At 40.2% G+C, this 25,365-nt stretch overlaps 1 protein-coding gene across 1 annotated transcript in view; it reads left to right on the plus strand.

Annotated features, from left to right (window-relative positions):
- Positions 1–5,361: 5,361 nt before the first annotated feature.
- The window catches only part of TEX11 (testis expressed 11), a 348,555-nt gene continuing 328,551 nt past the window's right edge, over positions 5,362–25,365 (plus strand). The window contains exon 1 of the mRNA XM_067724324.1: positions 5,362–5,421. Within this exon, the coding sequence (XP_067580425.1) occupies positions 5,385–5,421 (37 nt within the window). The 5' untranslated portion in view covers positions 5,362–5,384. The remainder of the gene's footprint in view (positions 5,422–25,365) is intronic.

The following is a 25,365-nucleotide window of genomic DNA, read 5'->3' on the forward strand; positions in this document are numbered from 1 at the left end:
TTCAAATATGCATACATAAGTGTTTATCTTTTCTGTGAGACAGTTTACATATTAGTGGGATTGGTTGGTCGCTGTAGCCACTTCTGTCTCTTCCCATTCACACCCAGGTGGAGACCATCCCAATAGTTTTCTTAAATTGAAGTATATAGTTGATTTACAATATTCTGTTAGTTTCAGGTGTACAGCATAGTGATTCAGCTTTGTTGCAGATTCTTTTCCATTTATAGGTTATTATAATATATTGGCTATAATTCCCTGTGCTATACAGTAAATCCTTGTTGCTTATCTATTGTATGTGTAGTAGTTTTTTTAGTCACTCAAATCTATAAAATCATACTTCTTAAAAATTAGTTAATTAATTGATTTTTATTTTTGGCTGCATTGGGTCTTCATTGCTGTGTGCGAGCTTTCTCTAGTTGCAGCGAGCAGGGGCTTCTCACTGCGGTGGCTTTTCTTGTTGCGGAGCACGGGCTCTAGGCATGTGGGCTTCAGTAGTGTGGCACGCAGGCTCAGTAGTTGTGGCACACGGGCTTAGTTGCTTTGCGGCATGTGGGATCTTCCCGGACCAGGGGCCCAACCCGTGTCCCCTGCATTGGCAGGCGGATTCTTAACCACTGCACCACCAGGGAATCCCTACACCTTTTTGAGCAGTTGGTAACTTTTTTCTTTTTTTAAACTCAATGGTAGGATATAGGTATTTCCCAAGTTTTATACCTCTACGTTGTTTTCACAGCAGTGTTTTTAAAGGCTGTATAAGTATGCCACTATATGGTACTAATGTACACTAGGTTGTATAAATAGTCCACATTTAACTAGGTGAACACATAAGAGATTTACAACGCCTCAGTGAACATTTCTGTTAATCTATCTTTGCAAAATTTTCCAATTTCTTCTTTAGGAAAATTCCTAGAAGAGGAATTGTTGGGAAACGGTACACACATTTAAGACTTTGATACCAATTGCCAAACTGCCCTCCAGAAAATTTGCAGTAATTTGTACTCCTAACCAACAGTGCACAAGAGTGCCTGTTTTGTGCATCTTGTCAATTTGAGGTTTTGTTAATCTTTTTAACCTTTGCCAATCCGATAAATGAAAAAAATTCACCTTGCTTTATTATTTGCGTTTCTTTGATTACTGGTGGGGTTGAACATCTCTTCATGTGTTTATTGGCTATTTATATTTCTTCCTGTGCAAATTGTCTGATCATGTCCTTCGCTGATTTATGTGCTAGACTATTTGTTTTTTTAATTTTAAGAGCTCTTACTGTTTATCTGTTATATATGTTGAAAAAATCTTTTTCTTATCTGTGGTTTGTCTTTCAACCTTGCTTATAGTACCATTCAGAAGATTTTAATTTTTATGTGGTAAAACTTATCATTATTTTTCCTTTTGATTCTGGTTTCAGGTCACGTTTAGATCTTGTCATGTTTATAAAATACTCACCCAAACTTCCTTTAGAAGTTTTATGATTCAATTTAATCTTTGATGAATCCAGAGTTCATTTTGGTATATGAAGTAAGGCAGGGATCTGGTTTTATTTATTTTTTTAAATGGCTATCCGGTTGTTTCAATACTTTTTCCGGACCAGCTCTTTTCTCCACTGATTTGAATCATTTCTATATATACTCGGGCCTGTTTGTGGACTGTATTTTGTTCCATTTATCTGTCTGCATGCACTATTACCATACAGTTGTATTTACGGTAGTTTTAATATCTGGTAGAACAAGCCCCTGTCCCTTACTTTATTATTACTTTTGTTTTTAGAATTTTCCAGACTATAATTGCGTATTTACTCTGGAGGTGTTTTTCTTCTTTTAACAAGGTGTAATGCTACCTTCTGCACTACTTTGCATTCTCGGTTGCTTACTCTCTTTTAATCCAGTCTATTAATGAGAGTCTTAATAAGCGCTCATTAGAGTCCAAGTTGTTCACCTGCCTTATGTAACAATCTCTTTCAACATTTCTGCACTAAATTGTTAAAGGGTTGCAGTGGAAAATTTATAGTTTATGCTAGGGGTAAGGTAAGATAATTTACAGCATGTTGAGTGCTGCTTAATGGTATTTTACTACTCACTCTTGCATGTCCTCCCCAATATGTAACTGCTTCTTTTATGATCTCTTTTCCTCTTCTCTCTTTGACTTTTTTTTTCTGTCTCTTAATTCTCATTTACTTTTAACATCTAGAGAGGCCATCTAGATCAAAACCAAAAACATTGGGGCCACCCATACAACATAAGGGTTTTTTACCCTTTCTGCATATTTTCCTTTATTCCACTGGCCCTTTCAGTGCAGTGGTGTCAGCTCAGTGAGTAGCCCTGACTTTGGAGTCTTATTTGCAGTCAGTATTAATCAACAGTCATTTGATTCCTGTATGCCTGATATAATCTTGGATAATATAATATCCATTCTACTACAGACATTATTAATCACTAAGAGCTCTAAAAGGACCCCTGTGGGCTTGAGAGCTGAGGTCTAATTATTGTCCTGTTTCTTCATCTGTTCATCCGTGAACAAAGGAGTTATGCTAGAGCCAGGAGCTTGGGTGGAATGATAGAAGTTGGGAGCCCTTAACTGCCAACCAGGAAATGGGGAGTGATAATGGGAACTAATATTCTTTAAGTACCTACCATATGCCAGCCACTGTTCTAGATGCTTTATGTACACTATTCCATTGAACCAGAAGCCTAGAATTACTTTTACTTTTATTCCTATCTTACAGATGAGGAAATTGAGGCGCGCTGAGATTCTAAGTAGCTAGCGCCAGCTCACGCAGTATGTAGTGCGTGAGGATTCAGTCAATTATGGGATACCACCAGACTTCTTCCCCTAATTTAGCAATCTAGGATTGTGAAATATATATTAAGTTGCAGGATTTAATAGAGGAGGATCCAAAAGAAAAGTAGTTAATAGCAGTACTTCCTGTTTCCCCCCTTTTCTTCACTATACTATGTGATCTAGATGCAGAAAATTTTGAAGAGGGAAAAGAAATTATTTTTAGAAATCCCATCTTTTCCACGATAAATAACGACTGACTCTGAGACTCTTAGGGTCAGGAGGCAACTCTGTTAGTGTTCCCAGACTTGAAGCCACAATCTCTTCTCTTCATCTTGTTAGCCAGCTCCACATCTGGCTTGACTGAGGTGCACAAGGCTTAAAAGAGGGATATGTGAGGGAAGGGGTGGGAGGCTTGTTAATGCTTTGATTTGGCGTGTCCCCAAATTTGGAGGCCTCATGCCTTAACACTGTTGTCTCTGAGTGGAGATTTCAGTAGAGGCCAACTCCTTGGTTGCAAGCATCATTCATAGATTTAGCTGGAATCAAACATGTTCACATATATATATTCCACACCATCCCTGAAACCATTTGTTTGGAGTTGGGTAGGACCCCTGCCCTTGCTGTGAGCCTGCAGGGGAGTCACTGTGTAGTTTCCTTCAGATTTGACAATGGCAGGGCAGCAGAAACATGTCTTGGAACTACAGGGTTGTTCAGTCTCCTCAACTTTTTTTTTTAATTAATTAATTAATTAGTTTTTATTTTTGGCTGCATTTGGTCTTCATTGCTGCTCGCAAGCTTTCTCTAGTTGCAGCAAGCGGAGGCTACCCTTTGTTGCTGTGCGTGGGCTTCTCATTGCAGTGGCTTCTCTTGTTGCGGAGCATGGGCTCTAGGCGCGTGGGCTTCAGTCGTTGTGGCTCTCCGGCTCTAGAGTGAAGCCTCAGTAGCTGTGGTGCACGGGCTTGGTTGCTCTGAGGCATGTGGGATCTTCCCAGACCAGGGCTCGAACTCGTGTCCCCTGCATTGGCAGGCGGATTCTTTTTTTTTTTTTTAATAAATTTATTTATTTTTGGCTATGTTGGGTCTTCGTTGCTGTGTGTGGGCTTTCTCTAGCTGCGGTGAGTGGGGGCTACTCTTCATTGTGGTGTGCAGGCTTCTCACTGCGGTGGGTTTTTTTGTTGCGGAACACGGGCTTTAGGTGCAGGGGCTTCAGTAGTTGTGGCTCACGGGCTCTTAAGAGTGCAGGCTGAGCAGTTGTGGTGCACGGGCTTAGTTGCTCCGCGGCATGTGGGATCTTCTCGGACCAGGGCTCGAACCCGTGTTCCCTGCATTGGCAGGCGGATTCTTAACCACTGCGCCACCAGGGAAGGCCTTCTCAACTTCTTATATTTCTGACCTTTGCACTCTTGAATAACCATTGGGCAACACTGTTTACTTTCCGTTTCTTCCTCCCTCCCTCTGTCCCTGTTCTTTCTTTTGTTTGTTTGTTTTTGCAGTATGCGGGCCTCTCACTGCTGTGGCCTCTCCCGTTGCGGAGCACAGGCTTCCGGATGCGCAGGCTCAGCGGCCATGGCTCACGGGCCCAGCCACGCCGCGGCATGTGGGATCTTCCCGGACCGGGGCACAAACCCGTGTCCCCTGCATCGGCAGGCGGACTCTCAACCACTGTGCCACCAGGGAAGCCCTGTCCCTTTTCTTTTTTTCTTTCGAAGGCCTGCTCTCCTCTTTCCTGTAACCCTCGCCATCTGCACTCTTCCCGCAGTAACTGCAGTATGTTTCAGTATTGCACTATACTCCCTCACTTTCATTGATTCTCACCCCGGCTCTCTGAACTGCATCCCCAGAACTTCACGCCTGGACTGTGCCCAGAAACTCAGGCTTCGAGATGAAGGGAAAACGTCAATTGGGAGAGGCCTCTCATTGACATCGCTATGGGGGGAGGAGCTTTCCAAGCGTCTTCACTGGCACTGGGGACTTGGTTTGCGCAGGGAGCACTGTGGCGTCGGCTGTCCTGGCGGAGGTGTACAGGTTAGTTGTTTCTAACTAGCAAGGAGATGCGGTCGTTAGGTCAACACTTTTTAAAGTGGCCCTGAGGCAGTGATTTTGAACTATGGAGCTGACTCTCCGGTGAAGGAAGACGGGGAAAGACAGGGTTTTGGGACTTGAAGTATGGGGAGTGGTGCGGCGGAGGGACTTGGATGAAGTATGTGGAGTGGTGCGACGGCGCGGGACTTGGATGAAGTATGTGGAGTGGTGCGCCGGCCCGGGGGTGGGTGGGTGGGGGGGCGAAGGACCGTCAGTGATTGGATGCTTAGAACGTATGTGCGTCGGGGTCAGGGGATTTTGAACCAATTAGGCGGATTGTCCTTAGAAAAGAAGTCCGACGAAAATTTCCCCTGAGCCGGAAACCCGTGGCCGGAGTCCCGTTGCCGGACCGCTTGCTGCTGCCTCTCCTTAACTGCTTTTTCTGGGTTTTAAAATTTCCTCAGCATTTTTTTTGGGTAACAACTAACAGGAAAACTTTGAAAAGAAATTTATTGAGAAGCTGGAGAATAAAGGACAGAATATTAAAATATTTTCTTATTTCGTAGGCCTGAACCGGAGATTTAAAAATGGACGCCGTTGATATTCGTTTCATGGACTTTAAAGGTATTTAGCTTTGCACTAGAAAATGTCAGACTGTTCGCTACCTTATCTAAGATCTTCTGAATGTATTTTCTTTCCTAATTTTATCTCTTTGGCCTATCCACAGCTCCAAGTTTTCTCCTATAGGTATCGGAAAGCAGTGTTGATGTTTAAGACACCGGAACCCTTTTATAAACTAGCGTAGGGAAATAGAATTCACAATTCACAGCTTGTTTTCTCAGGATTTTTGTGGCATGCATAATAACACTGGTTTAATCTGAAATAGAAATCTCCTGCGTTAAAAGTACATTAAAAAATTACGGCTAGATCCTGAAGTGCCTTTCCATAATCATCAGTTAAAAATAAATTATATCCTGTGAAGCTTTAGTTTTTTTTTTTTTTTTTTTTTTTTTGCGGTACGCGGGCCTGTCACTATTGTGGCCTCTCGCGTTGCGGAGCACACAGGCTCCGGATGCGCAGGCTCAGCGGCCATGGCTCACGGGCGCAGCCGCTCCGCGGCATGTGAGATCCTCCTGGACCGGGGCACGAACCCTTGTCCCCTGCATCGGCAGGCGGACTCTCAACCATTGCGCCACCAGGGAAGCCCTCTATGGATGATATTTGTGGGAGTTCTTAGTAAACAGAAGCAATTCGATGGACTAGACCCCAGATTCCTCGACCATGCCAGATATGGGAGAGTTCACCATACTTCTTTTTTTCTGGGGACATGATTAGACCTGTGGTACATTTGCATTCACGTTTATATAATAATGAAATATGTTGTAACCAGGGTGGCTACAAATCTATGCTTTAAGAAAGTTTAGGTCAGTATTTTGTTAATGCTTGTCATTTTAAAACAGCAACAAAGCCCACTACCACCTACCAGAAGTTTTAATTTAGGATATACTATCTTAAAGATATAAGTATTGAATAGGGATTATGACTTTTAAGTATATGGTATTTGAGACCTGGTATTTACATAAATATTTGAAGCACACAGAAAAGTAAGGAGAATAATATAATGAACGCCTCTAAAACTACCACTAAGTTTTGTTGAATCTTCACATTTTGTCATATGCTTCAGATATTTCACTGTTCCAAAGAATGAAAAGATTGAGGTGCCTGTTTTTCATCATTTGAAGTATTACATAAATTGTATCATTTTGTATAGTTTTTTCCCTGCAACTTGTATTTTTTGCTCAGTATTATGTTTTGGATATTTACCCATATGGATATTTTAGCTCTAGTTCATTTATTTACACCGCTGACTAGTAATAATACATTGAATATAAGTGTACCACAATTTATCTAATCTCAACAGCATTACAACATTGTGTTTTGTAGTGTTTATTAGGAGCTTTCAAAAATTTTTGACTGCCACCTATGGCAAGGAAATATTATATTTTACATCACATCCCAGTATCAAAAGTTTAATGAAATCATTTTACCCTTATTACACACAGCACACTATGATATTTCCTATTCTATGCTTTTTCATTTACAAAATGTTGGTTATGACTCACTAAATTTATTTCTTGAGCACTAGTGGATGAGGCTCTAGGGCAGTGCTGTACAGTTGAAACACAGTGCAAACACAGATAATTTTATATTTCCTAGTACCACATTAGAAAAGGTTAAACAGATGAAATTAATTTTAACAATACAGATTATTTAGCTCAGTACATACAAAATGTTATCATACCAACATGTAATTGATATAAAAATTATTAATGATATTTACATTCTTTTTTTTTCTGTACAAAGTCTTTGAAATTTGGTATGTATTTTATAGTTAGAGCATATCTCATTTTGGACTTGCCACATTTCAAGCACTCAATAGTCACATGTGGCTAGTGGCTGCTCTATAGTGGCAGTGCTATTCTCGGGTGTACATTAAGAAGTTTTACTGCTGGGTCAAAAGCTACAAGCATGTTTAACTTAACAAATATTACCAAATTGCTGTCCACAGTAGTTTTAACAATTTATACTCCCTCTTGTTTTCTCTTTCCCTATATTATTGCTAATATTCGGTATTGCCAGACTTTAGAAATTGTTCATGAGTGAAGGGTTTTTAAAATTAATTAATTAATTAGCTTTGGCTGCATTGGGTCTTCATTGCTGCGCGCAGGCTTTCTCTAGTTGCGGTGAGTGGGGGCTGCTCTTTGTTGTGGTGTGAAGGCTTCTTATTGTGGTGGCTTCTCTTGTTGCGGAGCATGGGCTCTAGGTGTGCGGGCTTCAGTAGTTGTGGCACGTGGGCTCAGTAGTTGTGGCTTGCAGGCTCTAGAGTGCAAGCTCAGTAGTTGTGGTGCACGGGCTTCTTATCGCGGTGGCTTCTCTTGTTGCAGAGCACGGGCTCTAGGTGCACGGGCTTCAGTAGCTGTGGTACGCGGGCTATAGAGCGCAGGCTCAATAGTTGCGGTGTGCGGGCTTAGTTGCTCTGCGGCATGCGGGATCTTCCCGGACCAGGGATTGAACCCACGTCCCTTGCATCGGCAGGCGGATGCTTAACCACTGCGCCACCAAGGAAGTCTGGTGGTAGTGTTTTTAATTAACATTTTATCCTGGGGTAATGTTAGATTTACAGAATAGTTACAGAGATAGTGCAGAGAGTTCCCAGAAACCTATCAGCCAGTTCTATTTTCTCTCATGTTATCATATTACATGGGTGTTTTAATTTGCATTTCTCTGTCAACTAGTGAACTTGGATATATTTTCATAAATTTATGGACCATTTGAGTTTTCTTTTCTGTGTACACAGCCTTTTCAGTCAGATTTTGTAAAAATGGACCACAAAGGGCCATGTGATGGCTTAGCTTATTTTCTTCTCAGGGAGAATTGACATAACATCCCTCTTTTTGTACCATCAATTCCAATCAATTTCAAGGCCAAAAAGGAATACAAATTGGTCTAAGTTATACTCACTGGGTCTAAATAATTATAACTCCTTTTCTGCATGTCAGCTCTTCAACTATTTGAAGGTAGTTGTGTCCCCTGGGAAGTCTTTTCTTCAGATTCAGCATTTTTAGTTCTTTTAGTCATTTCTCATATTACATGGTTTCTAGTCCTCTCATCATTTTGTGTGCTGTCCTCTGAACATGCTCTGTTCCTTTCATGTTATTCCTTAAAGTATGGTACCCAGAACAGAACACAATTCTCTAGGTTCGATATGATCAGCTCAAAATAATTTTTCTCTTTAGATTTAGGAATGATCATCGTCTTTAGATACTGATATAGCTAAGATTGATTTTTTTTTTCTTTTATTGAGTGGTGGCAGTCACACCACACTAATGACTCATTTTGAGCTTTTGGTCCCCAGAAGACCCTCAGTCTTTTTTTTCTTTTTCCGGTACATGGGCCTCTCACTGTTGTGGCCTCTCCCATTGCGGACCACAGGCTCCGGATGCGCAGGCTCAGCGGCCATGGCTCACGGGCCCAGCCGCTCCGCGGCATGTGGGATCTTCTCAGACTGGGGCACGAACCCGTGTCCCCTGCATCGGCAGGCGGACTCTCAACCACTGCACCACGAGGGAAGCCCCCTCAGTCTTTTTTTAATACATGCTTCTATTAAGCTACATCTTGCCTGTCATATATTGGTGCAGTTAGTTTTGGAGACATAAGTGCAGGGCTTTAATTTTTTCTTACATTAATGTCATTGCTATAACTGGAGATTTAATTTTTGTTCCTGATTATATCTTCTGTCTTATTTGTTATCTGTTTCTCTCTCAACTTCTTCATCCAAATCATAGATAAATTTGTTAAATAGGAGAGGGCCAAGGACAGAATGTTATGTCATTAAAAACTTCACTTTAGGGACTTCCCTGGTGGTCCAGTTGCTAAGACTCTGCGCTCCCAATGCAGGGGGCCTGGGTTTGATCCCTGGTCAGGGAACTAGATACCACATGCTGCAACTAAGAGTTCGCATGATGCAACTAAAAATCCCGCATGCCGTAAGTAAAGGTCCCGCATACCTCAACTAAAGATCCCGCATGCCACACTGAAGATCCCACATGCCACAACTAAGACCTGATGCAGCCAAATAAATAAATAAATATTAAAAAAATAAAAACTTCAGGTTGACATCAGTTCATTAAGCAGCAAGCTCGAGTATGCTTTTTAAAAAATATTTGTTTATTTTAAAATTAATTTTCATTGGAGTATAGTTGATTTACAATGTTGTGTTTGTTTCTGCTGTACAGCAAAGTGAATCGGTTATACATATGTCCACTCTTTTTTAGATTCTATTGCCATATAGGTCAGTACAGAGTATTGAGTAGAGTTCCCTGTGCTATACAGTAGATTCTTAGTTATCTTTTTTTTTTTTTTTGCGGTACACAGGCCTCTCACTGTTGTGGCCTCTCCCGTTGCGGAGCACAGGCTCTGGATGCGCAGGCTCAGGGGCCATGGCTCACGGACCTGGCCACTCCGCGGCACATGGGGTCTTCCTGGACTGGGGCACGAACCCGCGTCCCCTGCATCAGCAGGTGGCCTCTCAACCACTGCGCCACCAGGGAAGCCCCCTAGTTATCTATTTTATATATAGTAGTGTGTGTATGTCAATCCCAATCTCCCAATTTATCCCTCCCCCCTCTTTCCCCCTTGGTAACCATAAGTTTGTTTTCTACATCTGTGACTCTATTTCTGTTTTATAGATAGGTTCATTTGTACCATTTTTTTAGATTCCACATATAAGTGATATCACATGATATTTGTCTTTGAGATCTACTTCACTCAGTATGACAGTCTCTAGGTCCATCCATTTTGATGCAAATGGCATTATTTTGTTCTTTTTTATGGATGAGTAATATTTCATTGTATATATATATATACCACATCTTCTTCTTTCATTCCTCTGTCGATGGACATTTAGGTTGCTTCCATGTCCCAGGTATTATAAATAGTGCTGTAGTGAACATTGGGGTACATGTATCTTTTCGAATTATGGTTTTCTCCCGGTATATGCCCAGGAGTGGGATTGCAGGATCATATGGTAGCTCTATTCTTACTTTTTTAAAGGAACCTCCGTAGTGTTCTCCATAGTGGCTGCACCAATTTACATTCCCACCAACAGTGTAGGAGGAGGGTTCCCTTTTCTCCACACCCTCTCCAGAATTTATCGTTTGTAGATTTTTTGATGGCCATTGTGACTGGTGTGAGGTGATAACTTGTAGTTTTGATTTGCATTTCTCTAATAATTAGTGATGTTAAGCATCTTTTCATGTGTCTGTTGGCCATCTGTAGCCTTCTATGGAGAAACGTCTACTTAGGTCTTCTGCCCATTTTTTGATTGGGTTGTTTGTTTTTTTGATACTGAACTGCATGAGCTGTTTATATATTTTGGAGATTAATTCCTTGTTGGTCGCTTCTTTGCAAATATTTTCTCCCATTCTGTGGGTTGTCCTTTTGTATTGTTTATGGTTTCCTTTGCTGTACAAAAGCTTTTAAGTTTCATTAGGTCCCATTTGTTTATTTTTGTTTTTATTTTCATTACTCTAGGAGGTAGATCAAAAAAGATCTTGCTGAGATTTATGTCAGAGTGTGTTCTGCCTGTTTTCCTCTAAGAGTTTTATAGTATCCAGTCTTATATTTAGGTCTTTAATCCATTTTGAGTTTATTTTTGTGTGTGGTGTTAAAGAATGTTCTAATTTTATTTTTTTACATGGGGCTGTCCAGTTTTTCCAGCACCATTTATTGAAGATACTCTCTTTTCCCCATTGTGTATTCTTGCCTCCTTTGTCATAGATCAGTTGACCGTAGTTGCGTGGGTTTATCTCTGGGCTTTCTATCCTGTTCCATTGATCTATTTGTCTTTTTTTCTGCCAGTACCATACTGTTTTTTTTTGTGTGTGTGTGGTGTGCGGGCTTCTCAATTTTGTGGCCTCTCCTGTTGTGGAGCACATGCTCTGGACGCACAGGCTCAGCAGCCATGGCTCACGGGCCTAGCCGCTCTGTGGCATGTGGGGTCTTCCCGGACTGGGGCACGAACCTGTGTCCCCTGCATCGGCAGGCGGACTCTCAACCACTGCACCACCAGGGAAGCCCCATACTGTTTTGATTATTGTAGCTGTGTAGTATAGTCTGAAGTCAGGGAGCCTGATTCCTCCAGCTCCATTATTCTTTCTCAAGATTGCTTCGCTATTCATGGTCTTTTGTGTTTCCATACAAATGGTAAAATTTTTTGTTCTAGTCATGTGAAAAATGCCATTGGTAATTTGATAGGGTTTGCATGGAATCTGTAGATTGCTTTGGGTAGTATAGTCATTTTGATAATATTGATTCTTCCCTTCCAAGAATATGGTATAGCTCTCCATCTGCTTGTGTCATCTTTGATTTCTGTCATCAGTATCTTATAGTTTTCTGAGTACAGGTCTTTTGCCTCTTTCGGTAGGTTTATTCCTAGTTATTTTTTTTCTTTTTAATGCGATGGTAAATGGGATTGTTTCCTTAACTTCTCTTTCTGATCTTTCATTGTTAGTGTATAGGAATGCAAGAGATTTCTGTGTATTATTTTTATATCCTGCAACTTTACCAAATTCATTGATGAGCTCTAGTCCTCTGAGTATGCTTATTCCACCTGCCTGATTTGCTCTAGTATTCTGAGAATGCCTATTCAACCTGCCTGACAAAGCCTGGCAACTGTCTTGTTCTATACTTGGCTTTATCTCTAGATTTAGAATTTTCGTTCATCTCTTTGAAGGGTTCTTGGGGCTGTCTGTACGTGAATGTCTGTTACCAACTCCTATTCAACGTTTTCTCCCAGCTTTATTGAGATATAATTGACATATAATATTGTATAAGTTTAAGGTGTATGGCATAGTGATTTTTATATATGTATGTACTGCAAAGTGATTATGGAAATAATGTTAAGACATTTGTCACCTCACATAGTTACAGTTTTGGGGGGGGATGAGGGAAATGGGTGAGGGTGGCGAAAGTGGATGAACCTCCTGTTCACCGTTGAGGCTGCCTTCTTGATGGTGAACAAAGTTTGATGCCACACTATGCTATCCTGCTCCTGACCTACAGCCTCCAGGGATTTCAGCTCTGTAGTACTTTTTCCTTCTTTCTCTCTCCTCAACTTCCTCTTTCCTTTTCCTTTTCTTTTCTTATTCTTTCTTTCTTAGAAATTAACTTTATTGAGGTATACTTTACATACAATAAAATTCACACACTTTAAAAAACAGTTATTTATTCTTTGGCTGCATCGGGTCTTCGTTGCTGCATGCGGGCTTCCTCTAGTTGTGGCTAGTGGGGGCTACTCTTCGTTGCAGTGTGCGGGCTTCTCATTTTGGTGGCTTCTCTTGTTGTGGAGCATGGGCTCTAGGCATATGGGCTTCAGTAGTTGCAGCACGCAGGCTCTGTAGTTGCAGTACATGGGTCCTAGAGCACGCGGGCTTCAGTAGTTGCGGTGCGTGGACTCTAGGGTGCGTGGGCTTCAGTAGTTGTGCGTGGGCTCTGTAGTTGTGGCTTGTGGGCTCTAGAGCACAGGCTCAGTAGTTGTGGCACACAGGCTTAGTTGCTCCACGGCATGTTGGATCTTCCCGGACAAGGGATTGAACTTGTGTCCCCTGCATTGGCAGGCGGATTCTTAACCACTGTGTCACCAGGGAAGTCCAAAATTCACACACTTTAAGTGTATAGGTTGATGCTTTTTTTGTGTGTGTGTGTGTGTGTGTGTGGGGGGGCAAATGTAACATGTATAACCGCCATTACAATCAAGAAATAGAACATTTTCATCTCAGAGAATTCTACCATACCCCTTTGCTGTCAATCTACCCACAACCCTCTACCCCAGTCAACCACTGTTCTGATTTCTGTCACTGCAGATTAGTTTATAAATGAAATCATTCAGTATATACTCTTTTTTCCTATGGTGTCCTTTTTTTTTTTTTTTTTTTTTTGCGGTACACGGGCCTCTCACTCTTGTGGCCTCTCTGGTTGCGGAGCACAGGCTCTGTGGCCATGGCTCATGGGCCTAGCTGCTCCGCGGCAGGTGGGATCTTCCCGGACTGGGGCGTGAACCTGTGTCCCCTGCATCAGCAGGCGGACTCTTAACCACTCTGCCACCAGGGAAGCCCCGCTATGGTGTCTTTCACTAAGCATAATCGTTTTGAGAGTCATCCATATTGTTTCATATATAAATAGTTAATTCTTTTTTATTGTTTAGTAGCATTCCACTGAATGACTAGATCACAATTTGTTTATTCATCGGTTGGTGGACATTTTCGACTATCATGACTAAAGTTGCTATGAATATTCATGTATAAGTTTTAAGTGATTTAGGTTTTCATTTCTTTTGGGGAGAATATCTAGGAATGGATTTGCTGAGATGTAAAGTGCTTTTGTAACCAGGTTTTACAGATTATTTCCTTTTTGGAGGACAGGTTTTGAAAGGCCCAAATTCTTAATTTAAGAAACAGTAGCATCTGGGCTGGGGGTGTTTCCTAAAACTGTCCTGCTTGATTCAGAAAGAAAAAGTTCCTCATCTTGACAAGCACCAGGACCATACAAAATAGAAGGTGACTTAACATGGGAATAGCAAAAAGTTGAGTGTTGTTGAATAGTAGTACCAAGATAATTCAGGCCAGTTTTCCACCTCAACATGAGCGTTATTTCTTCTTAAAGAATGGCAACTGTTTATCAAGCTTTGGAACTCCCTTTCCTGTTGTTAATTTGAAGACAATTCTCCTTTTTCTAGATTTCGAACATCTTTGTATTTGCTCTAATATAAATATCCTTATGGTCTATTAAAATAACCAAGTTTTGGGGCTTCCCTGGTGGCGCAGTGGTTGAGAGTCTGCCTGCCGATGCAGGGGACATGGGTTCGTGCCCTGGTCCGGGAGGATCCCACATGCCGCGGAGCGGCTGGGCCCGTGAGCCATGGCCTTTGGGCCTGCGCGTCCGGAGCCTGTGCCCCGCAACGGGAGAGGCCAAAGCAGTGAGAGGCCGGCGAAAAAAAAAATCCAAGTTTTTACTTTCTTTTTTCTGTTAAATCTGTGACAACTGTTAAGGAAGTAGGTATTAACAAGTTTGTATCATTAAATCTTCAGAAGCCAATGACAGTATATACTTTAGACCAGCCCTGTACAATAGAAATATAATGTGAGCTACAGTGTAATTTAAAAATTTCTAGTAGCCACATTTAAAAAGCAGAGAGAAACAGGTACAATTATTTTAAATAATAATAATAGTAATAATAATTTTGATACTCTGTTTATAGCCCTACACATCCAGAATATTATTTCAACATGTAATCAATATAGAAAATTACTGAGATATTTTACATTTTTTATACTAAATCTTTGAAATCTGGTGTGTACTTTACAATTATAGCCCATCTCAATTTGGACTAACTACATTTCAGGTGCTCAGTAATCACATGTGACTGCCATGTTAGACTGCAGGTCTAGACTGAAAAGTTTAGTAGGAAAACTCACTCAAGATAATTGACTTTCATTGAATCTCAAAGGACTTTATTCATTTGAAAGCCTCCCTCAACAATTTTTTCCCATTCCTTTAAATGCCACAGTGGGATCCTCAGATTAGGAGTGATGGAATTATTAGGAAGTGTCCCAAGAGTGTGCCATGTAGCTCAGAGTCATAAGCACAGCGTCTGTTTGGCCTGTGCAGAAATCTTGTTGATATACTTGTTGGAGTCATCTGGTATGCACATATTAGGTAGAAATAATATAGTTTATGAAATAAAGAGACAGTGTTAACTAACAAAGTGGAACTTTGTTAGTATACCATACAGTGTGTTTCAAGCTCTGGCCCCTACATACCTTTCTAATGGTATTTCCTGTAATCTTCCTTTACCCTTTTTTCCAGCCATACATAACTACTTATGGTTATTTGAACCCATTGTGCTTTCCACACCTGCATGTTTTTCCTTGTGTTTGGTATGTTGCCTGGCAAACTCTTAAGTGATCCATCAAGACCCACCTCAAATAGCACTCAGTGAAGCCTATTCTGCCATTCCTATATCCCAACTCTCAAACGGGTAGTTACTTAATTCTTCCTTTATATTTCTGTAGTGTCTTGCACTCACAGCACTTATTATATTGTAAGTTTTCTCATTTTAATTTCTGTTAATATTGTGTGATCTGCTTGATGGTATAGACTGTTTCACTCATCTTTGTATTCCTAGTAAGTAAGATCCCTAGTATCTGCCTGATACCAAGCATTCAATAAATGTTTGTTGTATTAACTTTTACAAGGAGAAATATAGACACCAGCCAAAGCAGAAAGTACAGTTGTGGATTTTGTTCATGCTGTACTACTAATAGCTTTGATCTTGGGCAAGTTAATTAACTTTCCTGTAGCTTCTTTTAATTAATTGTAAAATTAGAGTGGGTTACTAGAATTTTAAGGTGACTTAGAGCTCTAAAAAATTGGTTGATTGATACATGTGTATACCATACATCTTGTGTGGAAATGTGTGTAAGCTCCTCAAGGGAGGGAACTGTGTCTTGTTTACATTATTCTTGGTGCTTAGCAGAATACTTGATATCATTAAATGTTTATTGAATTAATGAATGAAATAACTCTTGTCTCATTCATTCATATTGCCCACAAGGATAGTAACACTGTCACCAGGAATGATGCTATATATTTCTGATGATGATTTGGAAATGCACATGGGCTCAGATAAAACTTTCCTGTGTTATTCTGTCACCATCAAAAGCAGTTCATGGGGCTTCCCTGGTGGCGCAGTGGTTCAGAGTCCGCCTGCCGATGCAGGGGACACGGGTTCGTGCCCCGGCCCGGGAAGATCCCACATGCCGCGGAGCGGCTGGGCCCGTGAGCCGTGGCCGCTGAGCCGCCGTGGCCGCTGAGCCTGCGCGTCCGGAGCCTGTGCTCCACAACGGGAGAGGCCACAACAGTGAGAGGCCCGCGTACCGCAAAAAAAAAAAAAAAAAAAAAAAAAAGCAGTTCATAAGATGCTTAATTGTTTATGACATTTTGCTTAGCAATCCTCTAAATAACTAGTGCATTCTGTTAGGAATGGAAAGGCTAAAGATATCTTGTGTGGAAGATTAGCCGTCATGCATTTGGTTTCATTAAATATTTGACGTCTTTTGCAAGCAAGTTTTATGTGTATTATGTGTAGTTTACAATAGTATAGAGATAAGAAATCACAAAGACAGTTGAATCAACTTAGGTTTCTTTCTTCCTTCAAAGACCTCTTTGGTGAGAGTTGCTATAATGTACTCAGCTAATCCACTTCAGCCTTCCAACTGTGTTGTTATAGTCTACTTACTGCATTCCCAACGTTTCCATGTATGTTTTGGTCTGATTTAGATGTGAATCTACTGGGAAGGTGTCTTGGATAAGTCTGTCTTCAGTGCCTAGTGCATTGTTAACACTCAGTAAACAAGTTAATTAATTAAGTTGTTAAATAGACAGAAATAGCCTTTGGTAACCATGGTAACTAAAACAAAGCAGATATTAGCTGAACAGAAGACTCAGTCAAGAGCAGTAGGGTTCAGCTACAATGGGTAAGATGATGTAATGAGAATAAAAGAGTAATACATACAGATACTTTGTAAATATATACAGATGCTTAGGGGTAGGATTGGATGAATTGGCAAATTGAGATTGGTTATTGACCTTGCATTTTATAGGAGTGTGAAAGAAATAAAATACCAGATTCATTGCAACATTTATACAATGTGCATTTGGTTTAGAGGACTGAGTTGTGGCTTTTTTGAGATATTCCTCCTACTGCTATGGTTTGTTCAATGTAAGTATAATTCTACCCTTTAGTCTTTAAAGTTTAGTACCCTGGATGTGACTGGATGTCTTTCCTCACCAGAATCAAGTTGGAAATTCCTTTTTTGGTTAGCATGATATAGTCAGCTCTTGCCTTTTTACCTCCCGCCACCATCCAGCCAGTTGCCCTCCAAAATTTTACATAGCTTTATCTCCTAATGAGCCCAGGTCTAGGTTTGTTTCAGTCCCTGAGCCAGTTCTGTACAGGGCAAGAAAGAATAACAGTATTATGTTGTAGGGAAGAGACTGGTTTGGAATGAAGTCATACTGGCCATCAGATTTGAGATTTAACATGCTAGGGGCATACTGTAGGCACCTGTTGAGCTTTAGAACTGTATCTTTACTGACTCATGATTTTCATGGAGCTAGCCTGCCCTGTATCCTTCCCTAGTTGCTCTCCAGGACCAAGATGCTGCTCAGAACTACAATACACTGCTGTGAATAATTCTCTTGGAACTATGGTTCATGCAGTTTCATCTGACTTGTGCATTATGATTCGCTGCTTGGATTCTCTTGTGCCATACCCAGTTTGTCAGTTGGGTCCTCCTGGAACATTGTATGTGAAAAATGATCGTCTCTCTGACCATTAGATAGAAAGTATGATTTACAGTGTGGTTTTATCTGTCACTAAACCTGTTTGTCCTGAGTTTGCTTGAGTTTTTTTGCCATGCCCTTTTGATACTGTTTTGGACATTTTGACTGTCCTCATTAAAAGTAGCCTCTGCTGGAATAGTTTTTCTTAGCTTACAATCAGAATTATAGCTATTTTACGTTTGGTAGTGTATATATGTCCATGCCACTCTCTCACTTTGTCCCAGCTTACCCTTCCCTCTCCCAGTATCCTCAACACTCTGAATGGTGTTGGCTCATTTTTTCTCTTTCTACTGTTTTTTAGTTGTCTCAGAGTCCTGGCAAGTCAGTTCTTCCAGGCCTTTTCCAATAGGCCTAGTATAGTGGAAGGACAGGATTTCAAATTAGAAAGCCTGAGTTCAGCTCCTAGTTTGCTACTTCCTCTTTCTGTCACCTTTGAGAAGTCACTATACTTTGTTATATCTCAGTTCCTGCGTCTTATAAAAGTATCTCCTTTACAGAGTAGATTGATGATTAAATGAGAATGCATGTGAAAAAGCTTTGAGACTGTAAAGCATTATGCAAATGTTAATTTTATTGTCATTTTTGGTTCTTTTCTCACTGAAGAAATTGCAAGTAATCATTGTGATTTGGAGCAAAATCTTGAATTGACCCTGGCAAGTCTTTGAACTGCTTTGGCTTTTGAATGACTGGTTGAGTTGATGGAGGTCACTGGGAGAGACTTGGCAGGACTGTTGATAGATTTTTTTCCATGTTGTAACAGAAGCTCCCTTCCTCAAGGAAAGGGAAGAAGTTTATTTTCTATTATACTGTACCTAGAATGCTGTCTATCTAATCAGAATTAATTGGTACAGATTAACGTGGCTGCCTCAGTAGAGTGACTCCCCAGTTTTAACTAGGATGAATCTCATTTAAATTAAATAGACTGGGGGCTTCCCTGGTGGCGCAGTGGTTGAGAGTCCACCTGCTGATGCAGGGGGCACGGATTCGTGCCTCGGTCCGGGAGGATCCCACATGCTGCGGAGTGTCTGTGCCCGTAAGCCATGGCTGCTGAGCCCGCGCGTCCGGAGCCTGTGCTCCGCAACGGGAGAGGCCACAATAGTGAGAGGCCCACGGATCGCAAAAAAAATTAAAAAAAAAATTGACTGCAATCATGTTGTAAATCATAGTTTATTTCAGTAGCCAGGAAGATAATTTAATCGTTTTTTTCAAAATGTACAATATTGCCTGATATAACCTTAATACAGAGTGTTGTTTTCACATCTCAGGAATAGGCTGTATTTATACAAGCTCTTTTCTGAGCTTCTCCCAGAAGCAAGTCTCTCCTTCATAGTGTAACTCTCAACCATTCAGCTATGTGATCTCTATTACTTACTCAGCTTTGCTGACTGCATTTTATCCTCAAGAACTGCAGTGCTCTCATTGCCTCAGCTGGTGTTAGTCAAGTTGCTCAACTGAATGACACTGAAAATATGTTTTGAAAGGACCAGAATTATTTTGACAAAGAATGAATTATATAAAATATTAAGAGAACATTCACAAATCAAAATTAACGCCTTCACAGTCTCATATACTATGTCACTAGGACTTATAATTGGTATTCTAATAAAATATATTTGGATTTTATTTAAAAGGAAGTCAAATTAAAAAATTTATATTGGATTTTTTCTTTTCAAAAACATTTCAAGAAATCTGTTTTTAAAAGATATTTGGATTTTTAAAAACATTGTTTAAAAACTTTCCTAATTATTTTTTAAATTGAGGTATAATTGACATACAACATTATATTAGTTTCAGGTGTACAACATAATGATTCAATATTCGTGTATATTACAAAATGATCAGCACAATAAGTCTAGTTTAACATCCATCACCATACATAGTTAGAAAATTTTTTTCTTGTGTTGATAACTTTTAATATTTACTCTTTTTTTTAAACATTTTTATTGGAGTATAATTGCTTTACAAAGGTGTGTTAATTTCTGCTTTATAACAAAGTGAATCAGTTATACATATGCATATGTCCCCATATCTCTTCCCTCTTGCCTCTCCCTCCCTCCCACGCTCCCTATCCCACCCTTCTACGTGGTCACAAAGCAACGAGCTGATCTCCCTGTACTATGGGGCTGCTTCCCACTAGCTAGCTATTTTATGTTTGGTAGTGTATATATGTCCATGCCACTCTTTCACTTTGTCCTAGCTTCCCCTTCCCCCTCCCTGTGTCCTCAAGTCCATTCTCTAATAGGTCTGTGTCTTTATTCCCATCTTGCCCCTAGGTTCTTCATGACCAATTTTTTTTTTTTTAGATTCCATATATATGTGTGAGCATACGGTATTTGGTTTTCTCTTTCTGACTTACTTCACTCTGTGTGACAAGCTCTAGGTCCATCCACCTCATGACAAATAACTCAATTTCGTTTCTTTTTATGGCTGAGTAATATTCCATTGTATATATGTGCCACATCTTCTTTATCCATTCATCTGTTGATGGACACTTAGGTTGCTTTCATGTCCTATCTATTGTAAATAGAGCTGCAATGAACATTGTGGTACATGAGTCTTTTTGAATTATGGTTTTCTCAGGGTATATGCCCAGTAGTGGGATTACTGGGTTGTATGGTAGTTCTATTTTTAGTTTTTTAAGGAACCTCCATATGTTCTCCACCGTGGATGTATGAATTCACGTTCCCACCAACAGTGCAATTAGGGTTTCCTTTTCTCCACACCGTCTCCAGCATTTATTGTTTGTAGATTTTTTGATGATGGCCATTCTGACCGGTGTGAGATGATATCTCATTGTAGTTTTGATTCACGTTTCTCTAATGATTAATGATGTTGAGCATTCTTTCATGTGTTTGTTGGCAATCTGTATATCTTCTTTGGAGAAATATCCATTTAGGTCTTCTGCCCATTTTTGGATAGGGTTGTTCGTTTTTTTTGATATTGAGCTGCATGAGCTGCTCATTTTGGAGATTAATTTTGGAGATTAATCCTTTGTCAGTTGTTTCATTTGCAAATATTTTCTCCCATTCTGAGGGTTGTCTTTTGGTCTTGTTTATGGTTTCCTTTGCTGTGCAAAAGCTTTGAAGTTTCATTAGGTCCCATTTGTTTATTTTTGTTTTTATTTCCATTTCTCTAGGAGGTGGGTCAAAAAGGATCTTGCTGTGATTTATGTCATAGAGTGTTCTGCCTATTTTTTCCTCTAAGAGATTGATAGTGTCTGGCCTTACATTTAGGTCTTTAATCCATTTTGAGTTTATTTTTGTGTATTGCGTTAGGCAGTGTTCTAACTTCATTGTTTTATGTGTAGCTGTCCAGTTTTCCCAGCACCACTTATTGAAGAGGCTGTCCTTTCTCCATTGTATATTCTTGCCTCCTTTATCAAAGATAAGGTGACCATATGTGCTTGGGTTTATCTCTGGGCTTTCTATCCTGTTCCATTGATCTATATTTCTGTTTTTGTGCCAGTACCATACTGTCTTGATTACTGTAGCTTTGTACTATAGTCTGAAGTCAGGGAGCCTGATTCCTCCAGCTCTGTTTTTCTTCCTCAGGATTGCTTTTCGGGGTCTTTTGTGTTTCCATACGAATTGTGAGATTTTTTGTTCTAGTTCTGTGACAAATGCCAATGGCAGTATATTGGGATTGCATTGAATCTGTACATTGCTTTGGGTAGAATAGTCATTTTCACAATGTTGATTCTTCCAATCCAAGAACATGGTTATACCTCTCCATCTATTAGTATCATCTTTAATTTCTTTCATCAGTGTCTTATAATTTTCTGCATACAGGTGTTTTGTCTCCTTAGGTAGGTTTATTCCTAGATATTTTATTCTTTTTGTTGCAGTGGTAAATGGGAGCGTTTTCTTGATTTCACTTTCAGATTTTTCATCATTAGTGTATAGGAATGCCAGAGATTTCTGTGCATTAATTTTGTATGCTGCTACTTTACCAAATTCATTGATTAGCTCTAGTAGTTTTCTGGTAGCATCTTCAGGATTCTCTATAGTATCATGTCATTTGCAAACAGTGACAGCTTTACTTTTTCTTTTCTGATTTGGATTCCTTTTATTTCTTTTTCTTCTCTGATTTCTGTGACTAAAACTTCCAAAACTATGTTGAATAATTGTTGGCTGTGGGTCTGTCATATATGGCCTTTATTATGTTGAGGAAAATTCCCTCTGTGCCTACTTTCTGCAGGGTTTTTATCATAAATGGGTGTTGAATTTTGTCGAAAGCTTTCTCTGCATCTATTGAGATGATCATATGGTTTTTCTCCTTCAATTTGTTAATATGGTGTATCACATTGATTGATTTGCGTATATTGAAGAATCTTTGCATTCCTGGGATAAACCGCACTTGATCGTGGTGTATGATCCTTTTAATGTGCTGTTGGATTCTGTTTGCTAGTATTTTGTTGAGGATTTTTGCATCTATGTTCATCAGTGATATTGGCCTGTAGTTTTCTTTTTTTGTGACGTCTTTGTCTGGTTTTGGTATCAGGGTGATGGTGGACTCGTAGAATGAGTTTGGGAATGTTCCTCCCTCTGCTATATTTTGGAAGAGTTTGAGAAGGATAGGTGTTAGCTCTTCTCTAAATGTTGCATAGAATTCTCCTGTGAAGCCATCTGGTCCTGGGCTTTTGTTTGTTGGAAGTTTTTTAATCATAGTCTCAATTTCAGTGCTTGTGATTGGTCTGTTCATATTTTCTATTTCTTCCTGGTTCAGTCTTGGAAGGTTGTGCATTTCTAAGAATTTGTCCATTTTTTCCAGGTTGTTCAGTTTATTGGCATAGAGTTGCTTGTAGTAATCTCTCATGATCCTTTGTATTTCTGCCGTGTTAGTTGTTACTTCTCCTTTTTCAATTCTAATTCTACTGATTTGAGTCTTCTTCCTTTTTTTCTTGATGAGTCTGGCTAATGGTTTATCAATTTTGTTTATCTTCTCGAAGAACCAGCTTTTAGTTTTACTGATCTCTGCTATCGTTTCCTTCATTTCTTTTTCATTTATTTCTGATCTTATCTTTATGATTTCTTTCCTTCTGCTAAATTTGGGGTTTTTTTGTTCTCCTTTCTCTAATTGCTTTAGGTGTAAGGTTAGGTTGTTTGTTTGAGATGTTTCTTGTTTCTTAAGGTAGGATTGTATTGCTATAAACTTCCTCTTAGAACTGTTCTTGCTGCATCCCATAGGTTTTGGGTTGTCGTGTTTTCACTGTCATTTGTTTCTAGGTATTTCTTGATTTCCTCTTTGATTTCTTCAGTGATCTCTTGGTTATTAAGTAGTGTATTGTTTAGCCTCCATGTGTTTGTATGTTTTACAGATCTTTTCCTGTAATTGATATCTAGTCTCATAGCGTTGTGGTCAGAAAAGATATTTGACACGATTTCAATTTTCTTAAATTTACCAAGGCTTGATTTGTGGCCCAAGATATGATGTATCCTGGAGAATGTTCCATGAGCACTTGAGAAGAATGTGTATTCTGTTGTTTTTGGATGCCATGTCCTATAAATATCAGTTAAGTCCATCTTGTTGAATGTATCATTTGAAGCTTGTGTTTCCTTATTTATTTTCATTTTGGATGATCTGTGCATTAGTGAAAGTGGGGTGTTAAAGTCCCCTACTATGCTGGTGTTACTGTTGACTTGCCCTTTTATAGCTGTTAGTATTTGCCTTATATATTGCGGTTCTCCTTTGTTGGGTGCATAACTATTTACAATTGTTATATCTTCTTCTTGGATTGATCATTATGTAGTGTCCTTCATTGTCTCTTGTAACAGTCTTTGTTTTAAAGTCTTATTTTGTCTGATATGAGAATTGCTACTCCAGCGTTCTTTTGATTTCCCTTTGCATGGAATATCTTTTTCCATCCCCTCACTTTCAGTCTGTATGTGTTCCTAGGTCTGAAGTGGGTCTTTTTTTCTTTTCTTTTTTTTTTTTTTTATGCGGTACGCGGGCCTCTCACCGCCGCGGCCTCTCCCGTTGCGGAGCACAGGCTCAGTGGCCATGGCTCACGGGCCCAGCCGCTCCGCGGCACGTGGGATCCTCCCGGACCGGGGCACGAACCCGCGTCCCCTGCATCGGCAGGCGGACTCCCAACCACTGCGCCACCAGGGAAGCCCTGAAGTGGGTCTTTTTATACAGCATATATACGGTTTGTTGTTTTTGTATCCATTCAGCCAGTGTATGTCTTTTGGTTGTAGCATTTAATCCATTTACATTTAAGGTAATTATCGATAAGTATGTTTCTATTACCATTTTCTTAGTTGTTTGGGGTTTGTTATTGTAGGTCTTTTTCTTCTCTTGTGTTTCCTGCCTAAAGAAGTTCCTTTAGCATTTGTTGTAATGCTGGTTTGATGGTGCTGAATTCTCTTAGTTTTGGCTGGTCTGTAAAGGTATTAATTTCTCCATCAAATCTGAATGAGATCCTTGCTGGGTAGAGTCATCTTGGTTGTAGGTTTTTCTCCTTCATCACTTTAAATATGTTCTGCCCCTCCCTTATGGCTTGCAGAGTTTTTGTTGAAAGATCATCTGTCAAACTTATGGGGATTCCCTTGCATGTTGTTTGTTGTTTTTCCCTTGCTGATTTTAATATTTTTCTTTGTAATTAATTTTTGATAGTTTGACTAATATGTGTCTTGGCGTGTTTCTCCTTGGATTTATCCTGTATGGGACTCTGTGCTTCCTGGACTTGATTAACTATTTCCTTTCCCCTATTAGGGAAGTTTTGAACTATAATCTCTTGCAATATTTTCTCAGTCCCTTTCTTTTCTCTTTTTTGTTTTTGTTTTTGTTTTGCGGTACGCGGGCCTCTCACTGATGTGGCCTCTCCCGTTGCGGAGCACAGGCTCCGGACGTGCAGGCTCAGCGGCCACAGCTCACGGGCCCAGCCGCTCCGCGGCACGTGGGATCCTCCCGCACTGGGGCATGAACCCGCGCCCCCTGCATCGGCAGGCGGACTCCCAACCAGTGTGCCACCAGGGAAGCCCCTCAGTCCCTTTCTTTTTGTCTTCTTCTTCTGGGACCTCTGTAGTTCGAATGTTGGTGCGTTTAATATTGTTCCAGAGGTCTCTGAGACTGTCCTCAGTTCTTTTCATTCTTTTTTCTTTATTCTGCTCTGCACTAGTTATTTCCACTATTTTATCTCCCAGGTCACTTATCCGTTCTTCTGCCTCAGTTATTCTGCTATTGATCCCTTCTAGAGAATTTTTAATTTCATTTATTGTGTTGTTCATCACTGTTTGTTTGCTCTTTAGTTCTTCTAGGTCCTTGTTAAACGTTTCTTGTATTTTCTCCATTCTATTTCCAAGAATTTGGATCATCTTTACTATCATTATTCTGAATTCTTTTTCAGGTAGACTGCCTATTTCCTCTTCATTTGTTTGGTGTGGTGGGTTTTTGCCTTGCTCCTTCATCTGCTGTGTGTTTCTCTGTCTTCTCATTTTGCTTAACTTGCCGTGTTTGGGTTCTCCTTTTTGCAGGCTGCAGGTTCGTAGTTCCCATTGTTTTTGGTGTCTCCCCCAGTGGCTAAGGTTGGTTCTGTGGGTTGTGTAGGCCTCCTGGTGGAGGGGAGTAGTGCCTGTGTTCTGGTGAATAAGGCTGGATCTTGTC

This window comes from Pseudorca crassidens, chromosome X, assembly GCF_039906515.1.
Source record: "Pseudorca crassidens isolate mPseCra1 chromosome X, mPseCra1.hap1, whole genome shotgun sequence".
Classification (NCBI taxonomy): domain Eukaryota; kingdom Metazoa; phylum Chordata; class Mammalia; order Artiodactyla; family Delphinidae; genus Pseudorca; species Pseudorca crassidens.